The sequence below is a fragment of the Salmo salar genome, chromosome 13, assembly GCF_965601325.2.
Source record: "Salmo salar chromosome 13, fSalSal1, whole genome shotgun sequence".
Taxonomy (NCBI): Eukaryota; Metazoa; Chordata; class Actinopteri; order Salmoniformes; family Salmonidae; genus Salmo; species Salmo salar.
In genome coordinates, this window is record NC_138303.1 from 59383563 (window position 1) to 59406202 (window position 22640).

Below are 22640 nucleotides of genomic sequence, written 5' to 3' on the forward strand. Positions count from 1 at the left end.
TTTCATGCAAAATATAATAGCATATTATTGCAGTTCATATCAGACTCATGTCACTTAAATACATCGGAGGCGACTCTGTGCTTGGATGAACTTTCATCTCTCTCGTCCCTCGGGTCGTCACTCAGCGAATAAAAAGTGGGTCTTTGCTTGTGCTTTTTCTTTTGAAGATGCAAGCCTTTGGAGAGTTCTGGGAAGATATCTAGCTCCTCCCTTTCCAGTTGGATAACTTCCTGGGGCTGGACCTTAGGTTCACCAAGTAGCTCCCTCACCTCAGCAGAAATCCCTTTGTGTAGGTAGTGATATGGCTTCTTCCTACAATTGTCTCTTATATTCACATCTGCTCCGTATTCACGCACCAGCATGGCCAACACAAACTCCTGGTTATGCAATGCACAGTGGCGGTTCTAGACCATTTCAACTGGGGGGGCCAAGATGGGGCCAGTTGTAATGTTAGAGGGGCCAGTTAAATTAGACGTTATTGTTGTCATGTCGTTTTCTTCACTGCATTGCAGGCATTAGCAGGCAAAAGACCATGTTCGGCATTGCCACTGTCTAATAACGGATGTAAAAAAAGAACCATAGCAAAAATTTGTTATGCAAAAATTATTTCATACTCCACATTTAGGGGGGCCACAAGGGGGCTAAGGGGGTCCCAAGGGGGTCCCACCAAAGTACGTTCATCTCTAGGAGACAGAACGCGTCTCCTTCCTGAGTGGTATAACGGCTGCGTGTTGCCATGGTGTTTATACTTGTGTACTATTGTTTGTACAGATGAACAGATGAAATCTTGGCTGATTTCTTTTGATTTTCCCATGATTTCAAGCAAAGAGGCACTGAGTTTGAAGGTAGGCCTTGAAATACATCCACAGGTACACCTCCAATTGACTCAAATGATGTCAATTAGCCTATCAGAAGCTTCTAAAGCCATGACATCATTTTCTGAAATTATCCAAGGTGTTTAAAGGCACAGTCAACTTATTGTATGTAAACTTCTGACCCACTGGAATTGTGATACAGTGAGTTATAAGTAAAATAATCTGTCTGTAAACAATTGTAGAAAAAATGTATTGTGTCATGCACGAAGTAAATGTCCTAACCGACTTGCCAAAATTATAGTTTGTTAACAAGAAATTTGTGGAGTGGTTGAAAAACGAGTTTTAATGACTCCAACCTAAGTGTATGTAAACTTCCGACTTCAACTGTACCTACCTGCAGTTTCCGGGGACACATGGAAATCATTTGAATAATATGCTGACTTGTCTTGGGAGGTGGGCTCAGCTAGCCTGTAGTCGTCAGCACATTATATAAATGTTAGCCTACTCCAACATTATTCAACGGTTAGCCAACAAAAAGTTTGAAGAAAATACCGAAAACACTCAGGAGTATCTGACCATTCACATATCTATTTCACACATGCATAGAATGATGAGCATTGATACATTTAAGTATTACAATATTTTAGGCAAAGGTGATGCAATGTTTCAAAAACAGTAGAAATGCCAGGCAACACTGTTTCAATACCAAAGACAAGGGGTGTATTCATTACGCCGATTCTGTTGCAAAACATTTAATCTGTTGCAAAAGTAACCTTTTACTCCAAACGGAAAACGTTTTGCAATGAAAACAAGAAGAGTTTTGGACAAATTCAGGTTGGTCCCTCAGATTGACGGTCCCTCCCCGTTTCATTCTGTTTGTTCTGTTTGCTTCTGTTTGGGTCTTAAAAAGGCCCAGTGCAGTCAACAACGTGATTTTCCTGTGTTTCAAATATATTTCTACTCTTTGAGGTTTAAACAATACTGTGAAATTGTGAAGATGATGATAATGCCCTTTTAATGTAATAGCTGTTTTAAAAAGACCACCTGCAATACCAGCCTGTTTTGATGGGATGGAGTTTTGGCCTGCCTGGTGATAGACTAATAGGAAAGAGAGTTCCAAATCTCTCTGCCAATAACATCTAGTTTTCCGTTTCCCCCTCCCCACTCAGAACACTCCAAGACCAATAAGATATTTACAGCAGAAAATGTTTTGTCTTTGTAAGAGGGACATATCCATAGATTTTTGTTGTTGATGTAACTACACTCAAGCTGGGCGATGTTTGTACAACGTCCACATATAACCTACACCTGAAGGGATATTCCTTTAAAAAGATTGCAGTTTTGAAACTGCAGTAAAAGTGCAATAACTGCAGTCGACTGTGGAATTTTGGACGCAGTAATTGCAGAAAAACTGCAGTGTACTACACGGTAACTGCAATTATACTGCAGCTACACTGCAAAATTACTGCAGTTTAAAAAAACGGTGTTATTTTGGATGCAGTATTTGCAGCATACTGTAGTTATACTGCACTCTAACTGCAATCTTTAATCGTAAGGGATTAGTTCTGGGATTTGTCTCCCAGGAAAGATCTAACAGTGGACATAAGGAGAGATGAGACAAAACTAGCCAATTATAGAATACTGTGTTGAAGGACAGCTGAGCTGACTGAAGACCACTTAGGCTTGTTGATATTGTTTCCATGGTAACATATATTGACATGACATGATGAGACGTTGAAAATAAGTTGCAAGCTACTTTCGTAGCAAGGCGTAAAACAAGTGTCTTATGAAACACTTTCCAGACACTGGGTCTTGCTATCTTGCCATAACTGACTTGACAGAGAAATATTAGCTAGATAGGATAGCCAAGAACTGAAGAACAAGGACATTGAAAATCAAAATCTAGCTTTTTTTTAATGCATTGGCAGAACAGAATGGCAGCGTCTCGTAAACGCATGGGGGGGGTCTCTTTGTTAACCTCTCTAGGGTAGGTGGCACCAAATCGTCCCACCTACGTAACAGCCAGTGTAATCCCGTGGCGCGTTATTCAAAAACCTCAAAAATGCAAAAACTTCAATTTTTCAAACATATGACTATTTTACACCATTTTAAAGACAAGACTCTCGTTAATCTAACCACACTGTCCGATTTCAAAAAGGCTTTACAACGAAAGCAAAACATTAGATTATGTCAGCAGAGTACCCAGCCAGAAATAATCAGACACCCATTTTTCAAGCTAGCATATAATGTCACATAAACCCAAACCACAGCTAAATGCAGCACTAACCTTTGATGATCTTCATCAGATGACAACCCTAGGACATTATGTTATACAATACATGCATGTTTTGTTCAATCAAGTTCATATTTATATCAAAAACCAGCTTTTTACATTAGCATGTGACTAGCATGTGACTAGCATTCCCACCGAACACTGCCGGTGAATTTACTAAATTACTCATGATAAACGTTCACAAAAAACATAATTATTTTAAGAATTATAGATACAGAACTCCTCTATGCACTCGATATGTCCGATTTTAAAATAGCTTTTTGGTGAAAGCACATTTTGCAATATTCTCAGTAGATAGCCCGGCATCACAGGGCTAGCTATTTAGACACCCAGCAAGTTTAGCACTCACCAAAGTCAGATTTACTATAAGAAAAATGTTATTACCTTTGCTGTTCTTCGTCAGAATGCACTCCCAGGACTTCTACTTCAATAACAAATGTTGGTTTGGTTCAAAATAATCCATAGTTATATCCAAACAGCAGCGTTTTGTTCGTGCGTTCAAGACACTATCCGAAAGGGTAAATAAGGGTGACGAGCATGGCGCAATTCATGACAAAAAAAATCGAAGCATGTACTTCGTACTTCGAAGCATGTCAACCGCTGTTTAAAATCAATTTTTATGCCATTTTTCTCATAAAAAAGCAATAATATTCCGACCGGGAATCTGCGTTTAGGTAAACAGACGAAAGAAAATAAAGCATTCGGTCGACTCGGGCACGCGCCTAGGCCCATAGTACTCTGATCGGCCACTTGTCAAACGCGATAAAGTGTTTCAGCCAGAGGCTGCCTCGATATCGTTCAGCTTTTTCCCGGGCTCTGAGAGCCTATGGGAGCCGTAGGAAGTGTCACGTTATTGCAAAGCTCCTCAGTCTTCAATAAAAAGAGCCAAGATGAAACACAACTTGTCAGACAGGCCACTTCCTGCATGGAATCTTCTCAGGTTTTGGCCTGCCATATGAGTTCTGTTATACTCACAGACACCATTCAAACAGTTTTAGAAACTTTAGGGTGTTTTCTATCCAAAGACAATAATTACATGCATATTCTAGTTACTGGACAGGAGTAGTAACCAGATTAAATCGGGTACGTTTTTTATCCGGCCGTGTCAATACTGCCCCCTAGCCCTAACAGGTTAATGATGGAGGATTGGTTGATTTTCCGTTTTAAGTATAACTTTTTTCAAGATGATTGACGAGAAAAGTATTGTCCAACCCATCAGGTACACTATCTCACTGCACCCTTATATGCCATGTCTTCAAATATGCAGACAGACATATTAAAAGTACATTTACATTTTAATACTTCTGACAGCCAACTTTCTAACTCGGCCCATAACTTTTGGACTTTATAGCATTCCCAGAAGGCATGGATTATTGAGTCATTGTACATTTTACACTTAAGACATGACTCTGTCATTGTGCTGTATAATTTGTGAATTTTGTCTCTTATGTAGTACATTTTATACATTAAGCATTTTCTATAACTGTAAGTTCAATAGTTATGTTCAAACATTCCCTCCATCTTGTGCCAATATCAGTTATATATTTTAAGTCTTGCTTCCAGTAGTTTATATTTTTTTTCTAAGAGATTGTCAGTTGGACAGGCTCTCTGCAAGGTTTTGTATATCTTACCGATCATATAAATATCATTTTCTGACTAAAATAGGGTTCCTACAAGATTGCTCTGTCCAAAAGATTTCAAATTGAAATTTGTTGATATGAAACTTTTACGTTGCATGTATTTGAAAATATCTACATTGGTCAGTCCAAAACTGCTTTTTAATTAGGTCATAGAAATAAATGTATTTCCTATCACCAAGTAATTTATGTTTTTTATGCCTTTAGTTTTCCATGTAGACTAACTTATCATTGAATACTGAAAAGCTATTCAAGGATTGTTCCACAGGGTTGTGTTTTTAGGCACTGTAGTGATATTTGTTCTTGTAGAATACATTTTATTTTCTTCTATATTGTTAGTGTTCTTAACTATGAAGTTGCTGATGTTCTTAGCTTTATCCTTAGAAAATAGACACGTAAAAATATTCTGGGGATGAGCATGCTCGTCTTCAGTATGTACACATTATTCATCTTTAGTGCATTTAACATATGTCGCAAGTAAAAGCCCTGGGTGGCAAATTGATACAATTGCAAGTCTGGAAGGTTAAAACCACCCTCTGATTTAGGAAGATGTAGAACTTTCATTTTTATTCTATGAGTTGTATTTGCCCATATAAAGTCTTTTATGACCTAGTATACTTTTTAAAAGAATGTCTTCCTTGTGGTCATGGGAATTACCAAGAATAAATAAAAACTTTGGGAGCCATGCCATTCTACCTGTAAGAATTATGGGAAGATTGTTCATTTTAATTAGATCTGTTTACGTATTGTTGAGTACTGGGATAAAGTTATCTTTATATATTTGTTGTTTGTTGTCACTTATTAAGCTTCCTAAGTATTTTATATGTTTTTGTGGTCCACTTAAAGGGTTGCTGTAGAGATCAAGAGTTGTTCTTTTCCCTATTTTATATAGAGAGAATTTTGAGTATTCTGAACATATTTTTTGCAAGAGGGGCATTGAGTTTTCAATATTGGTCTGGAATATCAGGAACTATTCTGCAAATAAGTTTAGTTTATATTCATGTCTACCAATACTGATACCTGTTAGGTTTGGGTCCTGTAGTATAACTGCAGTTATAAAGTGCAGTATAACTGCAGTATGTGGCAAATAATGCATTCAGATTAACACCGTTTTTTTACTGCAGTAATTTTGCAGTGTAATTGCATTTAGAGTGCAGTATACTGCAGTTGTTTTGCAATTACTGCATCCAAAATACAACAGTTGACTGCAGTTAATGCACTTTTACGACAGTTTCAAAACGGCAATCTTTTTTATAAGGGCAGTGCAAACAGGAGGTGGGAGAGAGGTCATCCCTGTCTTGTGCCCCTTTCTAAAGCGATTCATCAGTTAATGCATTGTTTGTGTGTATATCAGTACATTTGTAACAGCCTAAACATAACGAGATTTATATTCGATCAAATAAGCCTCACGTAATTCGACACTCTATCATAGACCTCCATACAAAATCTGTCTCATTCGGACAGATTTTGGGCGGAGTAAAATCCTCTCGCTTCGCCTCTTACTCTCTTGCGTTGATGAAAAAAGAGGCCAAATCAGGAAGTGCAGTCAAAGCTCTCCAAACTACAAATCCCGTGAACGACCTGCACGGCAAAAGCTTATCGATGGCTTTTCATAATCATCAGCGCTTGGAACGTCAATGATACAATGTTACAAATGTTTCTTCATCTGCAAAGATAATAACAACCGTTCCAATTGTTCAGCGCGCTGTCCTGTCGTCGCTTGCATACCTCCGACAGCATTCCTAAACCAAATGGGAGTTTCCAGGAAGTGGCCATATTGGAAGCAATACCAAGCTCGTTTCCCTGTGTCAGTTTACGGAGAGAGTGAGACGAGGGCAGTTAGTTCCTTTTTGCCTAGCTCGGCATTACAACATATACATTCCGCACCATGGCTGCTACGGATGTAGACATATTTTCCGTAAGTACACTAATGCAGTTTTCTGCCTATCAGCGTATCGCAATATGCATCTATGGAAGGGAATTTGCAATTATTCGTGGAAGTGTGGGCTATGTGGACTAACCGTAGTGAGCAGAGATGGTGGAAGTGATTTCTCTCAATAAGTGTTCACGTTGGATTGTCCTGATGGTGTTGCGCTCAGGACATGGCTCATTAATTATTTGCGAGTTTCGTAATGAGTTGACTACATAAAGAGGCATATCGTTATTGCTGTATTGATAGTAGCCTATACCGGTAGTATGTGCATTGGTGTAATTCCTCATTGAGTTACACCAGCTGATAGCTGCTCATACCACGGTATGGTACCTACAGGAAATTGTAGTGACCCCAAATCTCCCTTGACAAGCATTTAGCCTACCCCATATTAGCTACAATGTAGCAACATTGTTTACTAATCATTGGTTGGTTTTATCTAATCATTGATTTGACCTACTTGCTTTGAGAAAATGTGGTTACATTGGAACTTCCTGTTTAAGCAGGCTAGAATTATGCTTAGGCTAGCCTACATACTCATTATTTAATGTTGTGATGGAGATTGAATTGCCTTTTTGAAGGGAAGATGGGCATCTTGTTCAGTAGCCTAATTCATATCTCAGGAATCTTTTTTTTTTTTTTTACTATTTTTATATATATATTTTTCCAGCACTTCATTGTTTCCGAGCACTATTAAACAGATTTTTTTATTTAACCTTTATTTAACTAGGCAAATCAGTTAAAAACAAATTCATATTTTACAATGACGGCCAAACCCTCCCCTAACCCGGATGATGCTGGGCCAATTGTGTGCCGCCCTATGGGACTCCCGATCACGGCCGGTTGTGATACAGCCCGGGATCTAACCAGGGTCTGTAGTGACGCCTCTAGTACTGAGAAGCAGTGCCTTAGACCGCTGCACAACTTGGGAGCCGTGATGTACTAGTTCTTTCTGTTTGAATGCAACCCAAAACCTATCCTGAAGATACAATGTTGAATTGCATTGGATTCAACGTTTCTTCTCATAACCTCTAAAAGCCAGGATGTTGAATTAAAAACATATTTTAACTTACTTTACCAGTTGTCTGTACGGTTGGTCCTTTTGCAGGTAGGAATGTGATACAATATAGCCAAAGGAAAGTATAATTACATTAACTTTTCAAAGTGCTTGTACGGAGTTCAGATTTCTATGATCTGAAACATGCGCAGAACCACGTTCGCATGCTTCCGGTGATGGACATCTGAACGCACGACCAGCGCTTTGAAAAGTTGATGTAATTAAATCAAATAAAATCAATAATTGTCACATGCTTCGTATCAACCGGTGTAGACTAACAGTGAAATGCTTACTTACGGGCCCTTCCCAACAATGGAGAGAGAGAGGAAAAATATAAATAATAGAAAAATAATAACAAGGAATAAATACACAATGAGTAACAATAACTTGCCTATATTCACAGGGTACCAGTACCGAGTCTATGTTCAAGGTAATTGAGGTTGATATGTACATATAGGTGGGGATAAAGTGACTAGGGAACAGGATACATAGATAGATAAACAGTAGCAGCAGCGTATGTGATGAGTCAAAAGTTATTGCAAATAGGGTCAATGCACATAGTCCGGGTAGCAATTGGTTAACTAATTATACTTTTCTATGGATACAGTCTCGCACTCCAACTTGCAAAACGACCAACCACATGAACAACCGGTAAAGTAGGTTAAAACATATTTTCTTCAACATTCTGTCTTTTAGAGGTTGTGAGATGAAACTTTCCTGATCCAAACGCTCATTTATGCCCATCGTAGAATTCAATGTAATTCAACGTCTGGTCTTCAGGGCAGTGTTCATTTTGGCAGCTATTTTAGATTGTCTAGTTTTAGTCTTAATATACCTTTTTAGTTTTATCCATGTTAAAGTAATTTCATCCTTCGTTAGTTTTAGTTATCAGTCGACTAAAACTCTAGACAATTTGTTTAGTTTTAGTCACAGCCATTTTAGTCACAAGTCAGTGCATTTTTTTATATTAAATGATGAATATTTAGGCACATTCAGATAGCCATGTCCAACTAGGCCTACTATTCCTTCGTATACCTTAGCTGGCAACATTGATATTGTGGCAGATTTTAACCAATGCCAGCCATAATTAACTCTACAGGCTATAGAGCTTTGACTACAGGTTAAACAATTTACAGTTCTGCTTTTCTCCACATCATAATCAATGGGGGCAAATAACAGGGTCATTCAAAAATGCCAGAAGTGTTACTATACTTCTAAAATGTAACATTGAGTTTTTTTCCCAGGTGTCTCGTTATTGTCATAGTTTTAGTCAGGAAAAATGGGTAATTGACAAGTATTTTTCGTTATAGTTATTGTTGACGAAATTAACACTGCTTCAGGCTACCCAAAAACTAAACCTGGATTATGGTTACATGTAATCAAAAAACTTATGCAAAATATGAATAGTGTGTGTGAGGCACGAGGCTACAAAGACACCACACAAGATGGTGTGATAAGCTTTTTTTGGTACAGGTCCACAGTGTTGATTTAACTTTTAGCCAATCCATAAGCACATTCCTTGAGTTGTTGAATTAGACAGTAAGCACTAAATTGCTGGGATAAGTAGATTAACAGAGGAGCCACTCCTTCCTCAACTTGTCACATTTGATTTAGGGAAGGGAGATTTTTCACCCTAAAGAGAGAACACTTCCCAAATTGCAGATTGCATGCAGATACAGTACTCCCCATAGGTTCCATTGTATTGCCCAGTAGGGGCACTGATTACCGAATGATTAGATTTGAGTATAGGGAATGCAGTGAAATTAGTGTGAGGAACCACGGTCATTCCTATTGACTACCCAAGTTTTATGTTGTAGCCTACGTTGCAAGCAAGACGATTTGTTTGAAGGGCACTGTTAATTATGACTGGTTATTGATGGGGAGGATGTATGGTTGATTGCATTGATAGGTTGAACAAAGTAGGGTGCACAAAGCTATGTGAAACAATCAGTGTCAAAACAATAAAACAAGAGTTGTAGGGGAGCATTGATCGTATTGTACAACAGCGATTTATTTTAGCCCTGATTTATATAATGAATTGCCCGTAGCGGCTGTAGAATGTTTGATGCTTACTGACCCCTAAGAACATCAGATGTGTTATGATGCCAACATAATGCATAGCATTGGGCCACGCACATTGCCTTGAGATGGAAGGTATGCTAATGAGTTTTTAACACTGTTTTTTATTTTTAAGAATGACTTTTTCTTGTTGAAGCTTATTAGTAATCCTAAAGTAGATGTGCATCTGGTGCTTGCAAACCAGTAGTGTTATTTTCTTGGATATCCACTTTTTCTTTGACTGTCTTTTATTCCCATCAGTGGAGGCTGCTCAAAGGAGGAAGGGGAGGAGGACCGTCCACAGTGAATTTCATAAAAATAAAAATAGTGAAATTAAAAAAGTGATCATATATTCACGTGGCCAAATAATTGATTAAAACACACTGTGTTGCAATGGAAGTCTACAGTAGCCTCAATAGCACTCTGTAGGGTAGCACCACGGTGTAGCCGGAGGACAGCTAGTTTCCATCCTCTTGGTACATTGACTTCAATAAAAACCTAGGAGGCTCTTGGTTCTCACCCACTTCAATAGACTTACACAGTAATTATGACAACTTCCGGAGGACGTCCTCCAACCTATCAGAGATCTTGCAGCATGAACTGACATGTTGTCCTCCCAATCAAAGGATCAGAGAATTAATCTTGTACTGAAAGCATAAGCTACAGCTAGCTAGCACTGCAGTACATAACATGTGAGTAGTTGACTCGGAGAGAAAGACAATACTTGACCATTTTTCAACCATTTTTTTATGAATATGTGTGTGTGAGAGATTTTGTATTTTTTCCCCCACTTTCAGTTTCACTTACTTAGCAGCAAATGCAGCTAGTTAGTTTAGTCTACTCAAACACCCGGCTCAAACAGTGGAATGCCATGTTAGCTAGCTGACTAACTATCCAACACAACACTGGAACTCTTCCAAGTCAAGGTAAGCTTTTGGTTTTATTAATTTATTGCCACCGGGGCCCACCGGTGTAAATGCGGAACTGCTTAATTGACTATACACTTCAACGTTACTGCATGATTGCAGCGGGTTTACTAACGCATTATTTACATTTACATTTAAGTCATTTAGCAGACGCTCTTATCCAGAGCGACTTACAAATTGGTGCATTCACCTTATGATATCCAGTGGAACAACCACTTTACAATAGTGCATCTAAATCTTTTAAGGGGGGGGGGGGGGGGGTTAGAAGGATTACTTTATCCTATCCTAGGTATTCCTTAAAGAGGTGGGGTTTCAGGTGTCTCCGGAAGGTGGTGATTGACTCCGCTGTCCTGGCGTCGTGAGGGAGCTTGTTCCACCATTGGGGTGCCAGAGCAGCGAACAGTTTTGACTGGGCTGAGCGGGAACTGTGCTTCCTCAGAGGTAGGGGGGCCAGCAGGCCAGTGGTGGATGAACGCAGTGCCCTTGTTTGGGTGTAGGGCCTGATCAGAGCCTGAAGGTATGGAGGTGCCGTTCCCTTCACAGCTCCGTAGGCAATCACCATGGTCTTGTAGCGGATGCGAGCTTCAACTGGAAGCCAGTGGAGAGAGCGGAGGAGCGGGGTGACGTGAGAGAACTTGGGAAGGTTGAACACCAGACGGGCTGCGGCGTTCTGGATGAGTTGTAGGGGTTTAATGGCACAGGCAGGGAGCCCAGACAACAGCGAGTTGCAGTAATCCAGACGGGAGATGACAAGTGCCTGGATTAGGACCTGCGCCGCTTCCTGTGTGAGGCAGGGTCGTACTCTGCGAATGTTGTAGAGCATGAACCTACAGGATCGGGTCACCGCCTTGATGTTAGTGGAGAACGACAGGGTGTTGTCCAGGATCACGCCAAAGTTCTTAGCACTCTGGGAGGAGGACACAAGGGAGTTGTCAACCGTGATGGCGAGATCATGGAACGGGCAGTCCTTCCCCGGGAGGAAGAGCAGCTCCGTCTTGCCGAGGTTCAGCTTGAGGTGGTGATCCGTCATCCACACTGATATGTCTGACAGACATGCAGAGATGCGATTCGCCGCCTGGTTATCAGAAGGGGGAAAGGAGAAGATTAATTGTGTGTCGTCTGCATAGCAATGATAGGAGAGACCATGTGAGGATATGACAGAGCCAAGTGACTTGGTGTATAGCGAGAATAGGAGAGGGCCTAGAACAGAGCCCTGGGGGACACCAGTGGTGAGAGCGCATGGTGCGGAGACAGATTCTCGCCACGCCACCTGGTAGGAGCGACCTGTCAGGTAGGACGCAATCCAAGCGTGGGCCGCGCCGGAGATGCCCAACTCGGAGAGGGTGGAGAGGAGGATCTGATGGTTCACAGTATCAAAGGCAGCAGATAGGTCTAGAAGGATGAGAGCAGAGGAGAGAGAGTTAGCTTTAGCAGTGCGGAGAGCCTCCGTGACACAGAGAAGAGCAGTCTCAGTTGAATGACCAGTCTTGAAACCTGACTGATTAGGATCAAGAAGGTAATTCTGAGAGAGATAGCAGGAGAGCTGGCCAAGGACGGCACGTTCAAGAGTTTTGGAGAGAAAAGAAAGAAGGGATACTGGTCTGTAGTTGTTGACATCGGAGGGATCGAGTGTAGGTTTTTTCAGAAGGGGTGCAACTCTCGCTCTCTTGAAGACGGAAGGGACGTAGCCAGCGGTCAAGGATGAGTTGATGAGCGAGGTGAGAAAGGGGAGAAGGTCTCCGGAAATGGTCTGGAGAAGAGAGGAGGGGATAGGGTCAAGTGGGCAGGTTGTTGGGCGGCCGGCCGTCACAAGACGCGAGATTTCATCTGGAGAGAGAGGGGAGAAAGAGGTCAAAGCACAGGGTAGGGCAGTGTGAGCAGGACCAGCGGTGTCGTTTGACTTAGCAAACGAGGATCGGATATCGTCAACCTTCTTTTCAAAATGGTTGACGAAGTCATCCGCAGAGAGGGAGGAGGGGAGGGGGAGGAGGATTCAGGAGGGAGGAGAAGGTAGCAAAGAGCTTCCTAGGGTTAGAGGCAGATGCTTGGAATTTAGAGTGGTAGAACGTGGCTTTAGCAGCAGAGACAGAAGAGGAGAATGTAGAGAGGAGGGAGTGAAAGGATGCCAGGTCCGCAGGGAGGCGAGTTTTCCTCCATTTCCGCTCGGCTGCCCGGAGCCCTGTTCTGTGAGCTCGTAGTGAGTCGTCGAGCCACGGAGCAGGAGGGGAGGACCGAGCCGGCCTGGAGGATAGGGGACAGAGAAAATCAAAGGATGCAGAAAGGGAGGAGAGGAGGGTTGAGGAGGCAGAATCAGGAGATAGGTTGGAGAAGGTTTGAGCAGAGGGAAGAGATGATAGGATGGAAGAGGAGAGAGTAGCGGGAGAGAGAGAGCGAAGGTTGGGACGGCGCAATACCATCCGAGTAGGGGCAGAGTGAGAAGTGTTGGATGAGAGCAAGAGGGAAAAGGATACAAGGTAGTGGTCGGAGATTTGGAGGGGAGTTGCAATGAGATTAGTGGAAGAACAGCATCTAGTAAAGATGAGGTCAAGCGTATTGCCTGCCTTGTGAGTAGGGGGGAAGGTGAGAGGGTGAGGTCAAAAGAGGAGAGGAGTGGAAAGAAGGAGGCAGAGAGGAATGAGTCAAAGGTAGACGTGGGGAGGTTAAAGTCACCCAGAACTGTGAGCGGTGAGCCATCCTCAGGAAAGGAACTTATCAAGGCGTCAAGCTCATTGATGAACTCTCCAAGGGAACCTGGAGGGCGATAAATGATAAGGATGTTAAGCTTGAAAGGGCTGGTAACTGTGACAGCATGGAATTCAAATGAGGAGATAAACAGATGGGTCAGGGGAGAAAGAGAGAATGTCCACTTGGGAGAGATGAGGATTCCAGTGCCACCACCCCGCTGGCTCGATGCTCTAGGGGTATGCGAGAACACGTGGGCAGACGAAGAGAGAGCAGTAGGAGTAGCAGTGTTATCTGTGGTAATCCATGTTTCCGTCAGCGCCAGGAAGTCTAGGGACTGGAGGGTAGCATAGGCTGAGATGAACTCAGCCTTGTTGGCTGCAGACCGGCATTTCCAGAGGCTGCCGGAGACCTGGAACTCCACGTGGGTCGTGCGTGCTGGGACCACCAGGTTAGAGTGGCAGCGGCCACGCGGTGTGAAGCGTTTCTATGGCCTGTGCAGAGGGGAGAGAACAGGGATAGACAGACACATAGTTGACAAGCTACAGAAGTGTTGTTTCTTGTATTATTGTCTCTTGTGTCTTTAGAGAACTGTTTCACTTTGATATCCTTTTTCTTCTGTCCTGATTTTCTCTTTATTTTCTTCTGTTAACTAGATATTCTTTGTTGTTCTTTGTTAGCTAGCTAGCTTCAAGTTAGTTAGTTCTATTAGTTCTATTAGCTATGTTGACTAGGATGTTACTTTAGCTAATATGGTGATGACGATGTAGGCTGTGTGCACCGCTTATGACATGGTTTATCTTGGAAAGGTTTTTTCGCCTGGTCACATACAGCTGATGTGTTGTGCATTGAAGTCCACAAACGAAGGGAAAAGGTGAGAGAAGGAATACAACGTAGCTGCTATGAAAGTGAACTGTTTTTACACTTGATCAGGGGTGTATTCATTCTGTTGAAAAACGTTTCTAAACAGAAGCAAATGAAACTGGCATAAAAGTACATGAAATTGTCTAATAGATAGTACAACAGTTACAAATGAGACTAATGATTACACCCTAGATGAGCTAGATGCAGGCAAGTGTGTGCAAGGCGGTATTGAATGTGTCACTGTCTGTCATCTTAAAATTCTCTTCACCTGTGTGCCCCTACGTTGTAAACTTTCATTCATAGGCTAGGTTGTAGCAACCTCATGATGGGTTAAGGGAACATTTGAGTATCATGTAGTAGCCTAAACCTATTGATGCTTCATTGAACTGGGTGAATGGAATATGAATGACAGTCATCCAATATGCTGTAAAAGAATTAAGGCCATGCTGTGGAACATTTTTTTGACCCCCCTCATCATAAACGGCACTGACCGCCACTGATCCCCATGATAATGAAGATTGTAACATTCTCTGTAGAACGATTTAGGACAGGTTCTTGTAACCTGAGTGTTGCATAATCTGTTTTTATATTGACCATACAACACAGGACAGCCTGGAGCCTGGGCTGTCACATCCACTGTTGAAAAACACTGATTAGCTTAGGCTGTGTGGGGAGTCGATTATCCATGTTATTTAGAGTCCTATATCTCACCATCTGATGTCATGTATATGCACAAACCTATGAAACTGTGCTTTGTGACTCGCATTCTAATACTCTCGATTTGGCTGTAACTAAATGTATTTCCTGACACCCACAGATTGGTATGCTCCTGTCTATCTCGTAAAATGGCCTCTGCTGTCTCCCCTCTCCTCTGTGTTGTTTTCTGTCTTTCCTTTTGGACATAGGCGTGTGACGGGAGAGACGGAGGAGTTTCTGCCAGACAGGCAGCTCTGTGTATGAGTGTGTTTATTAAAGAAAATATAGACTTTCTTTTTCCTTGGATGCCTGGTGCCATGCGATGACCAAATCTCCACCATCTGCGTACTGTAGACCTGTGCAGCCTTGTGTTAATGTTTCTCCGTTATACTCTGTGTAGTGCCAGTAGCAGCAGTTGTGTGTCAGTTCACTAAAGTGGGACCAACTTCAGGTGGGGATGAAAATTCTACTGGAGGTCTCTGTCAGTCTGTCTGGGAATAAATCGTCCCAAGATCCATGTTTTGCCCTAAGGCTTAATGTTAGCATTAAGCATTTGTTTAAGTACTTTGTCATTTGTAATGTATTGTCACAGATAAAGCAAGGGACTGTACAAAGAGCTTTCAATTTTTGTCAAGGTTTACTAGCCTACCGGCAATTACATGGAAATGGAATTACGCAGAGACTCTGATTTTTCACTAAAATGTACAGTCGTGGCCAAAAGTTTTGAGAATGACACAAATATTAATTTCCACGAAGTTTGCTACTTCAGTGTCTTTAGATATTTTTGTCAATGTTACTATGGAATACTGAAGTATAATTTCAAGCATTTCATAAGTGGCAAAGGCTTTTATTGACAATTATATGAAGTTGATGCAAAGAGTCAATATTTGCAGTGTTGACCCTTCTTTTTCAAGACCTCTGCAATCTGCCCTGGCATGCTGTCAATTAACTTCTGGGCCACATCCTGACTGATGGCAGCCCATTCTTGCATAATCAATGCTTGGAGTTTGTCAGAATTTGTGGGTTTTTGTATGTCCACCCGCCTCTTGAGGATTGACCACAAGTTCTCAATGGGATTAAGGTGTGGGGAGTTTCCTGGCCATGGACTCAAAATATCGATGTTTTGTTCCCCGAGCCACTTAGTTATCACTTTTGCCTTATGGCAAGGTACTCCATGCTGGAAAAAGCATTGTTCGTCACCAAACTGTTCCTGGATGGTAGGGAGAAGTTGCTCTCGGAGGAAGTGTTGGTACCATTCTTTATTCATGGCTGTGTTCTTAGGCAAAATTGTGAGTGAGCCCACTCCCTTGGCTGAGAAGCAACCCCACACATGAATGGTCTCAGGATGCTTTACTGTTGGCATGACACAGAACTGATGGTAGCACTCACCCTGTCTTCTCCGGTCCATCTTTTTTCCGGATGCCCCAAACAATCGGAAAGGGGATTCATCAGAGAAAATGACTTTACCCTAGTCCTCAGCAGTCCAATCCCTATACCTTTTGCAGAATATCAGTCTGTCCCTGTTGTTTTTCCTGGAGAGAAGTGGCTTCTTTGCTGCCCTTGACTCCAAAAGTCTTCGCCTAACTGTGCATGCAGATGCACTCACACCTGCCTGCTGCCATTCCTGAGCAAGCTCTGTACTGGTGGTGCCCCAATCCCGCAGCTGAATCAACTTTAGGACACTGTCCTGGCGCGTGCTGGACTTCCTTGGGCGCCCTGAAGCCTTCTTCACAACAATTGAATCGCTCTCCTTGAAGTTCTTGATGATCCGATAAATGGTTGATTTAGGTGCAATCTTACAATATCCTTGCCTGTGAAGCTCTTTTTGCGCAAAGCAATGATGACGGCACATGTTTCCTTGTAGGTAACCATGGTTGACAGAGGAAGAACAATGATTCCAAGCAACACTCTCCTTTTGAAGCTTCCAGTCTGTTATTCAAACTCCGTCAGCATGACAGAGTGATCTCCAGCCTTGACCTCGTCAACACTCACACCTGTGTTAACAAGAGAATCACTGACATGATGTCAGCTAGTCCTTTTTGTGGCAGGGCTGAAATGCATTGGAAATGTTTTTGGGGATTCAGTTCATTTGCATGGCAAAGAGGGACTTTGCAGTTAATTGCAAATCATCTGATCACTCTTCATAACATTCTGGAGAATATGCAAATTGCCATCATACAAACTGAGGCTGCAGACTTTATGAAAATTAATATTTGTGTCATTCTCAACTTTTGGCCACGACTGTATACCAAAAAAAACAACAACATTGATTTCAAAGTGTAACAAACCATAGGACTCTATGCACACGGATTACTTTTAATAATTTCCACTGAACTTTTTACAAAAACACATTTAACGGGAGAACTGTGCAGATACAAAGTTTTGTAACAGAATAACATTGAGGGAGATTTTACTGTGATTCAGTTACCAAACTTTGCATCTGTACATTTTTTTTACTTTTTAAATTGTTCAAAGTAGTCATTGTGCATAGAGTTTTATGGTTTGTTAACATTGATTTTCAAAGTTTTTGGTTGGCATACATCTCAGCGTAGTTCTGGCACTTTGGAATCCACCCTACATATTTCTGAGCTCAGCCGTTTCCCATGCAAATCACTGGCTCAAGAGGAAGTGTGGTGTTTACTTTCCTAGGAACTTTTAACCAGAGTCTCTCTCTGAAAGGCACCATCTCATGATTCTTCTTATACTATTACTTTGCACTCCTATACGGACTCCATTCCCTGACTAGTGTGAAGGATGGATGCCTCTCAGCTTGTGTGACGTGTGCGTTCAGTCAGAGTTCGTCTCTGGGGAGTTTGTGTCCACATCCGCAGTTCTGTATGATCCTTGAGAAAACACACTGGAGCAGGTTTTGTGTTTGTTTGCATTCCCTTTGTGGCCCTCAGTCGATTCCAGTTGCACACAGGCCTGCCTGCACTGCTCAGCTCTTAGGCTGTGTCCGGTGACATCACCCCTCCAAATATGCAGCCTTAGTAGGAAACGCCAAGCCAAACACATGTGGATGAGCCCATTGATTTCAAGATGGTCTCTCTGCTATCCCTGCACAACGGAGATGAGCAAGATAAGGAACTACATTATTGTTTACCCCCCCAATGGCTCATCATTAGAGATTAGCTGTTGTTCACTGAGGTGGGAGTAGGCTCACTCGCTAACCGTTGCAGTTGCTAGATTTATTTTGTGTGACCTCAATTAATCCCACTTGATTTTTGGGATCTCTAGTCTCTTCTCTGTGTAGAGATGCCACCTCCTGTTTAAAGGATTACTCCAGCTCCCTCCTCAGCACTCTCCAGAGTGCTCATCTCATTATTTAAGCTTTAAGGCACATTATGATGAGCTACATGTCCTGTATAATGTATTATCAGAAAATGGCATATGCATAGGGAACAAATGGAATGTGGTGGTGGTATTTCGTATTGTTTATTTCCTCGATTCACAGTAATACATTTTCTCTCAGTGCTTTCACCCCCTCGCATATCTCTAGCCCTGCCATCATTGTTCATTTATTTAATACTTTCTTTTTGCAGAATGAAGAAAAGCGTAACCTCAGTTTGGGCGGCCATGTTGGTTTTGACAGCCTTCCCGATCAGCTGGTCAGTAAATCGGTGACGCAGGGTTTCTGCTTCAACATCCTCTGTGTAGGTAAGTATCAAACCACATGGTAGTGATACTGTTACTGCATTATCTCAGGGCACCCTATTCCCTATATAGTGCACTACTTTTGACCAGGGCCTATAGGGCTCTGGACAAAAGTAGTGCACTATATAGGGAATCGGGTGCCATTCGGTATGCAGCCAGGGTTGTTTCTGTCCTTGACATGAACGATAATTAAGACTTCTGCTGCGAAGAGGCTGAGAGAAGAATGTCCCCCCTGAGAGTTACTGAGGCCTAACAACTCTTTTCCCTCTCTTGCCTCCTAGGGGAAACGGGTATTGGCAAGTCGACGTTAATGAATACACTTTTTAACACAATGTTTGAGAACGAGGAGGCCAGTCACTACCAGAATGGCGTGTGTATGCGGCCCAGAACATACGACCTCCAGGAGAGCAACGTCCACCTAAAGCTGACTATCGTGGACACTGTGGGGTTCGGGGACCAGATCAACAAAGAGGAGAGGTCAGCAGAAGATGCTTAGCATCCTACTTTCAGCTGTTCACTAATTCAAGCATTGCCATTGAGTCTCTTTTATCCTTTTCATACTCTCACAGTGAATGATAACATGCCGTCTTTTAGAGTAAATTGCTTACATTGCCTGGAATGTAGACAAGACAAGCACAGTCTGTCATTTTTCAGGACATTCCCCCCCCCCCCCCCCGAATGGAGCTGGGTTTAGAATGATGATGAGGATGACATTCTTGGTTTGAACTACAGCTGTGGGACTGAGTGTTTGTGTGATCTCCGCAGCAAGAGGGCTCACACGCCCCTGAATGATACAGTGGGAGGAACAGGCCATAACTCATGTTGTTTGGGAAAACGCTGCAGCAATAATACGTCCCAAATAGTCTTTAAAGGTCATCAGTGACACGTTCTGGGAAAATTGCTTAGAGATGTTAAAGTCAAGGTTAAACATTGTGTATATATGTTCTTGGCAAGCCTTTAGATCACTTATTTACCCTACAAGCTACAGTATAATGATGGACACAGGGATGTGACTAGTACTTTTAGTCCTTGATTTCACAAGCTAACCAGGGTTTAACAGTGACTTTATGTGATTATTGTTTTTGGCTCACTTCCTCAGAATGCTAGACTAAACACACTGGCATATTAGATGTTCACCTCTGTGACCTCTTAAATATATATTTTTACATGAGTAGATGCTGGATACTTGAATAAAGATAATTTCTGTACACAGACGTGATATCCCCACTGGCAACTTTGAAAGAAACAAAGAAAGCACATGGGATAGTGGGATCAAAAGGAACCAAAGTGAAACTTTGTTTTACACACCGTAAAACTACATTGCGTTTCCTTTTGCAGTTATAAACCGATAGTGGACTATATCGACACACAGTTTGAAAACTACCTTCAGGAAGAGCTGAAAATCAAGCGCTCCCTCTTCAACTACCACGACGGGAGGATCCACATCTGTCTGTACTTCATCGCTCCCACTGGGCATTCACTGAAGTCCTTGGATTTAGTTACCATGAAGAAACTGGACAGCAAGGTAAAGGATCACTACCACCAATGCCTTGTGGGCAAAAACAGACTGCATCCTATTGTTTCACTTAGAAATATTTCACTTTGACTGGTATGAATTTCACACAGTTGTAGAATAGTCAGATATTCATGTAGGGCTGGGGACCCACAATGTCCTAGAAAAGGAAGCGACAGACATTCCACATAACATTTTATTGGATAGGATTTCCTGAGGTTTATATCATACCCTAGTGTATTGGTCAGAATTATTAAGCAAGTATGATGCTGTAGCTTCTTACTTCTATGAAGATCTTTTTTCCTTCATGGTTTCGCGTGAGTAACTGGGTATTGGGCAGCAGACCCATATTTTAGAACAATACATTGATTTCAGCCTATTGGAAACATGAATGGTCGGTGCCTCGATTAGTGAACTTGTGGAATTCATCACTATTGCAGTTGAAGCGTGGGTGAGGGAGAGAGTGTCACAACTAGCTACTTAAAAAAAAATAAAAAAAATACCCAAAAGGGGCGGGTGAAATGTGTGAAACACTCAGGCTGAGACAGACCTGACGATGCATACAGTACTCAAACTCCTATTAGCGACAACCCTACAGAGCTTGTATATCAGGCCGGTTGTACGGCCTATGAAGCGGTTCTAGGAGTGGTGGGGAGGAAATTACAGGCTTGTTTGTATCTGGTAATGCAATGACGCATATCAAACCGATAGTGTGGTTATGAGCAAAGCATAGTAGCTTACTTTAGCCAATACTCTCCTCCAGCATGGCTCTCTGAGCTGTCAGAAATGAACCTTTTCACAGGAGGCAAAGAGCAGGCTATAAATCAGCTTATATTTTATTTAAAGGTCTATGACTTAAAGCAGAGACAGGCAATGGTGTTTGACTTACACTTCCAGAAAGGCTATTAAGCCAGAACGGTGACAGTTAAAAAGGTGGTCTGGTCTAGGGACTGTAGAGATGGGTGTCTGCTCTTTTACCTCAATAGACTTTTTGTAAAGGATGGAAGAAATTATGTAAAACAACAATCACATCCGTTTTGTAGCAAAATTATTGTGAACTGTCACATCGAATAAGGCCTCCTTTTGACCTTAACAAACTATAGCCTGGAGGTGATTAGACGTCGGTGACTAAATCTATGTCGTCCCAGTAATCCGAGGAGCCAAGGAAAAACTGTCACAATGTGTTTATTTTCCCATCTGTTTTAGAGCAGAGATGGGACACCATTCAGTTTGTTTTCTTAATTGCGGTTTGGTTTATTTTTCTGTGTGGGTTTGACTGAGCTCAACCCATCGTGGTTGCATAGTGCCTCTTTTGCGACATTGAGTAATTTGTATTTGTTGATGATACTGTGGCAAAAAATTCAGATGCTCTGACTCATTTATTTTCAGCATCTTATCTAATCATGCTTTGTTTTATAATTTTACGACACACCCGCCTTGAAAACCTTCCAAACCTTTGCAGAATATCTGAAGATATTCAATTCGAAGGAATAACCTCAAAGTAAACCAAGTGGAGTTGATCTTAAGGCCAGAAATATAATTTTTTTATCCTTTAGGTGAATATAATCCCCATCATCGCTAAAGCTGACACAATCTCCAAGAGCGAGCTCCATAAATTCAAGATCAAGATCATGAGCGAGCTGGTGAGCAACGGAGTGCAGATCTACCAGTTCCCCACAGACGATGATGCAGTCACCGAGATCAACTCCTCCATGAATGTGAGTCTCTCTGTCTTTGTACACTCACTCAGTGTTAACCTCACTGTATAGGAATGTATGGTTTTAATAGCTGCACATAGTTTCCTCCCTTTGAAACTGCCTCCGTTTGTACTATTTTCCAACTGTAGAGAACTGTGAAGAACTGCACGAAGTGTTCTCTGTGCCAGCTATTTCCTATTATGTAAATCAGGGATGGGCAACTGGCAGCTCGCAGATAAAAAAAAAAAAATAATTGTGTGAATGTAATACATACGTACATACATACAGTTGAAGTCGGAAGTTTTACATACAGTTAGGTTGGAGTCATTAAAACTCGTTTCTCAACCACTCCACAAATTTCTTGTTAACAAACTAGTTTTGGCAAGTCGGTTAGGACATCTACTTCGGTTAGGACTACGATCTACTTTGTGCATGACACAAGTAATTTTTCCAACAATTGTTTACAGACAGATTATTTCACTTATAATTCACTGTATCACAATTCCAGTGGGTAAGAAGTTTACATACACTAAGTTGACTGTGCCTTTAAACAGCTTGGAAAATTCTTGGAAACAGCTTGGGGAAAAAATGATGTCATGGCTTTAGAAGCTTCTGATAGGCTAATTGACATCATTTGAGTCAATTGAAGGTGTACCTGTGGCTATATTTCAAGGCCTACCTTCAAACTCAGTGCCTCTTTGCTTGACATCATGGGAAAATCAAAAGAAATAAGTCAAGACCTCAGAAGCCTCCACCTCCACGAGTCTGGTTCATCTTTTGGGAGCAATTTCCAAACGCCTGAAGGTACCACGTTCTTC

At 41.8% G+C, this 22640-nt stretch overlaps 1 protein-coding gene across 1 annotated transcript in view; it reads left to right on the top strand.

The window, feature by feature from the left end:
* Window positions 1-6402: 6402 nt before the first annotated feature.
* Window positions 6403-22640, top strand: part of LOC106567502 (septin-8-A) — a 42934-nt gene continuing 26696 nt past the window's right edge. The window contains exons 1-5 of the mRNA XM_014136807.3: window positions 6403-6663; window positions 18501-18615; window positions 18894-19089; window positions 19951-20137; window positions 21682-21843. Coding sequence (XP_013992282.1) covers window positions 6634-6663; window positions 18501-18615; window positions 18894-19089; window positions 19951-20137; window positions 21682-21843 — 690 coding nt within the window. The 5' untranslated portion in view covers window positions 6403-6633. The remainder of the gene's footprint in view (window positions 6664-18500; window positions 18616-18893; window positions 19090-19950; window positions 20138-21681; window positions 21844-22640) is intronic.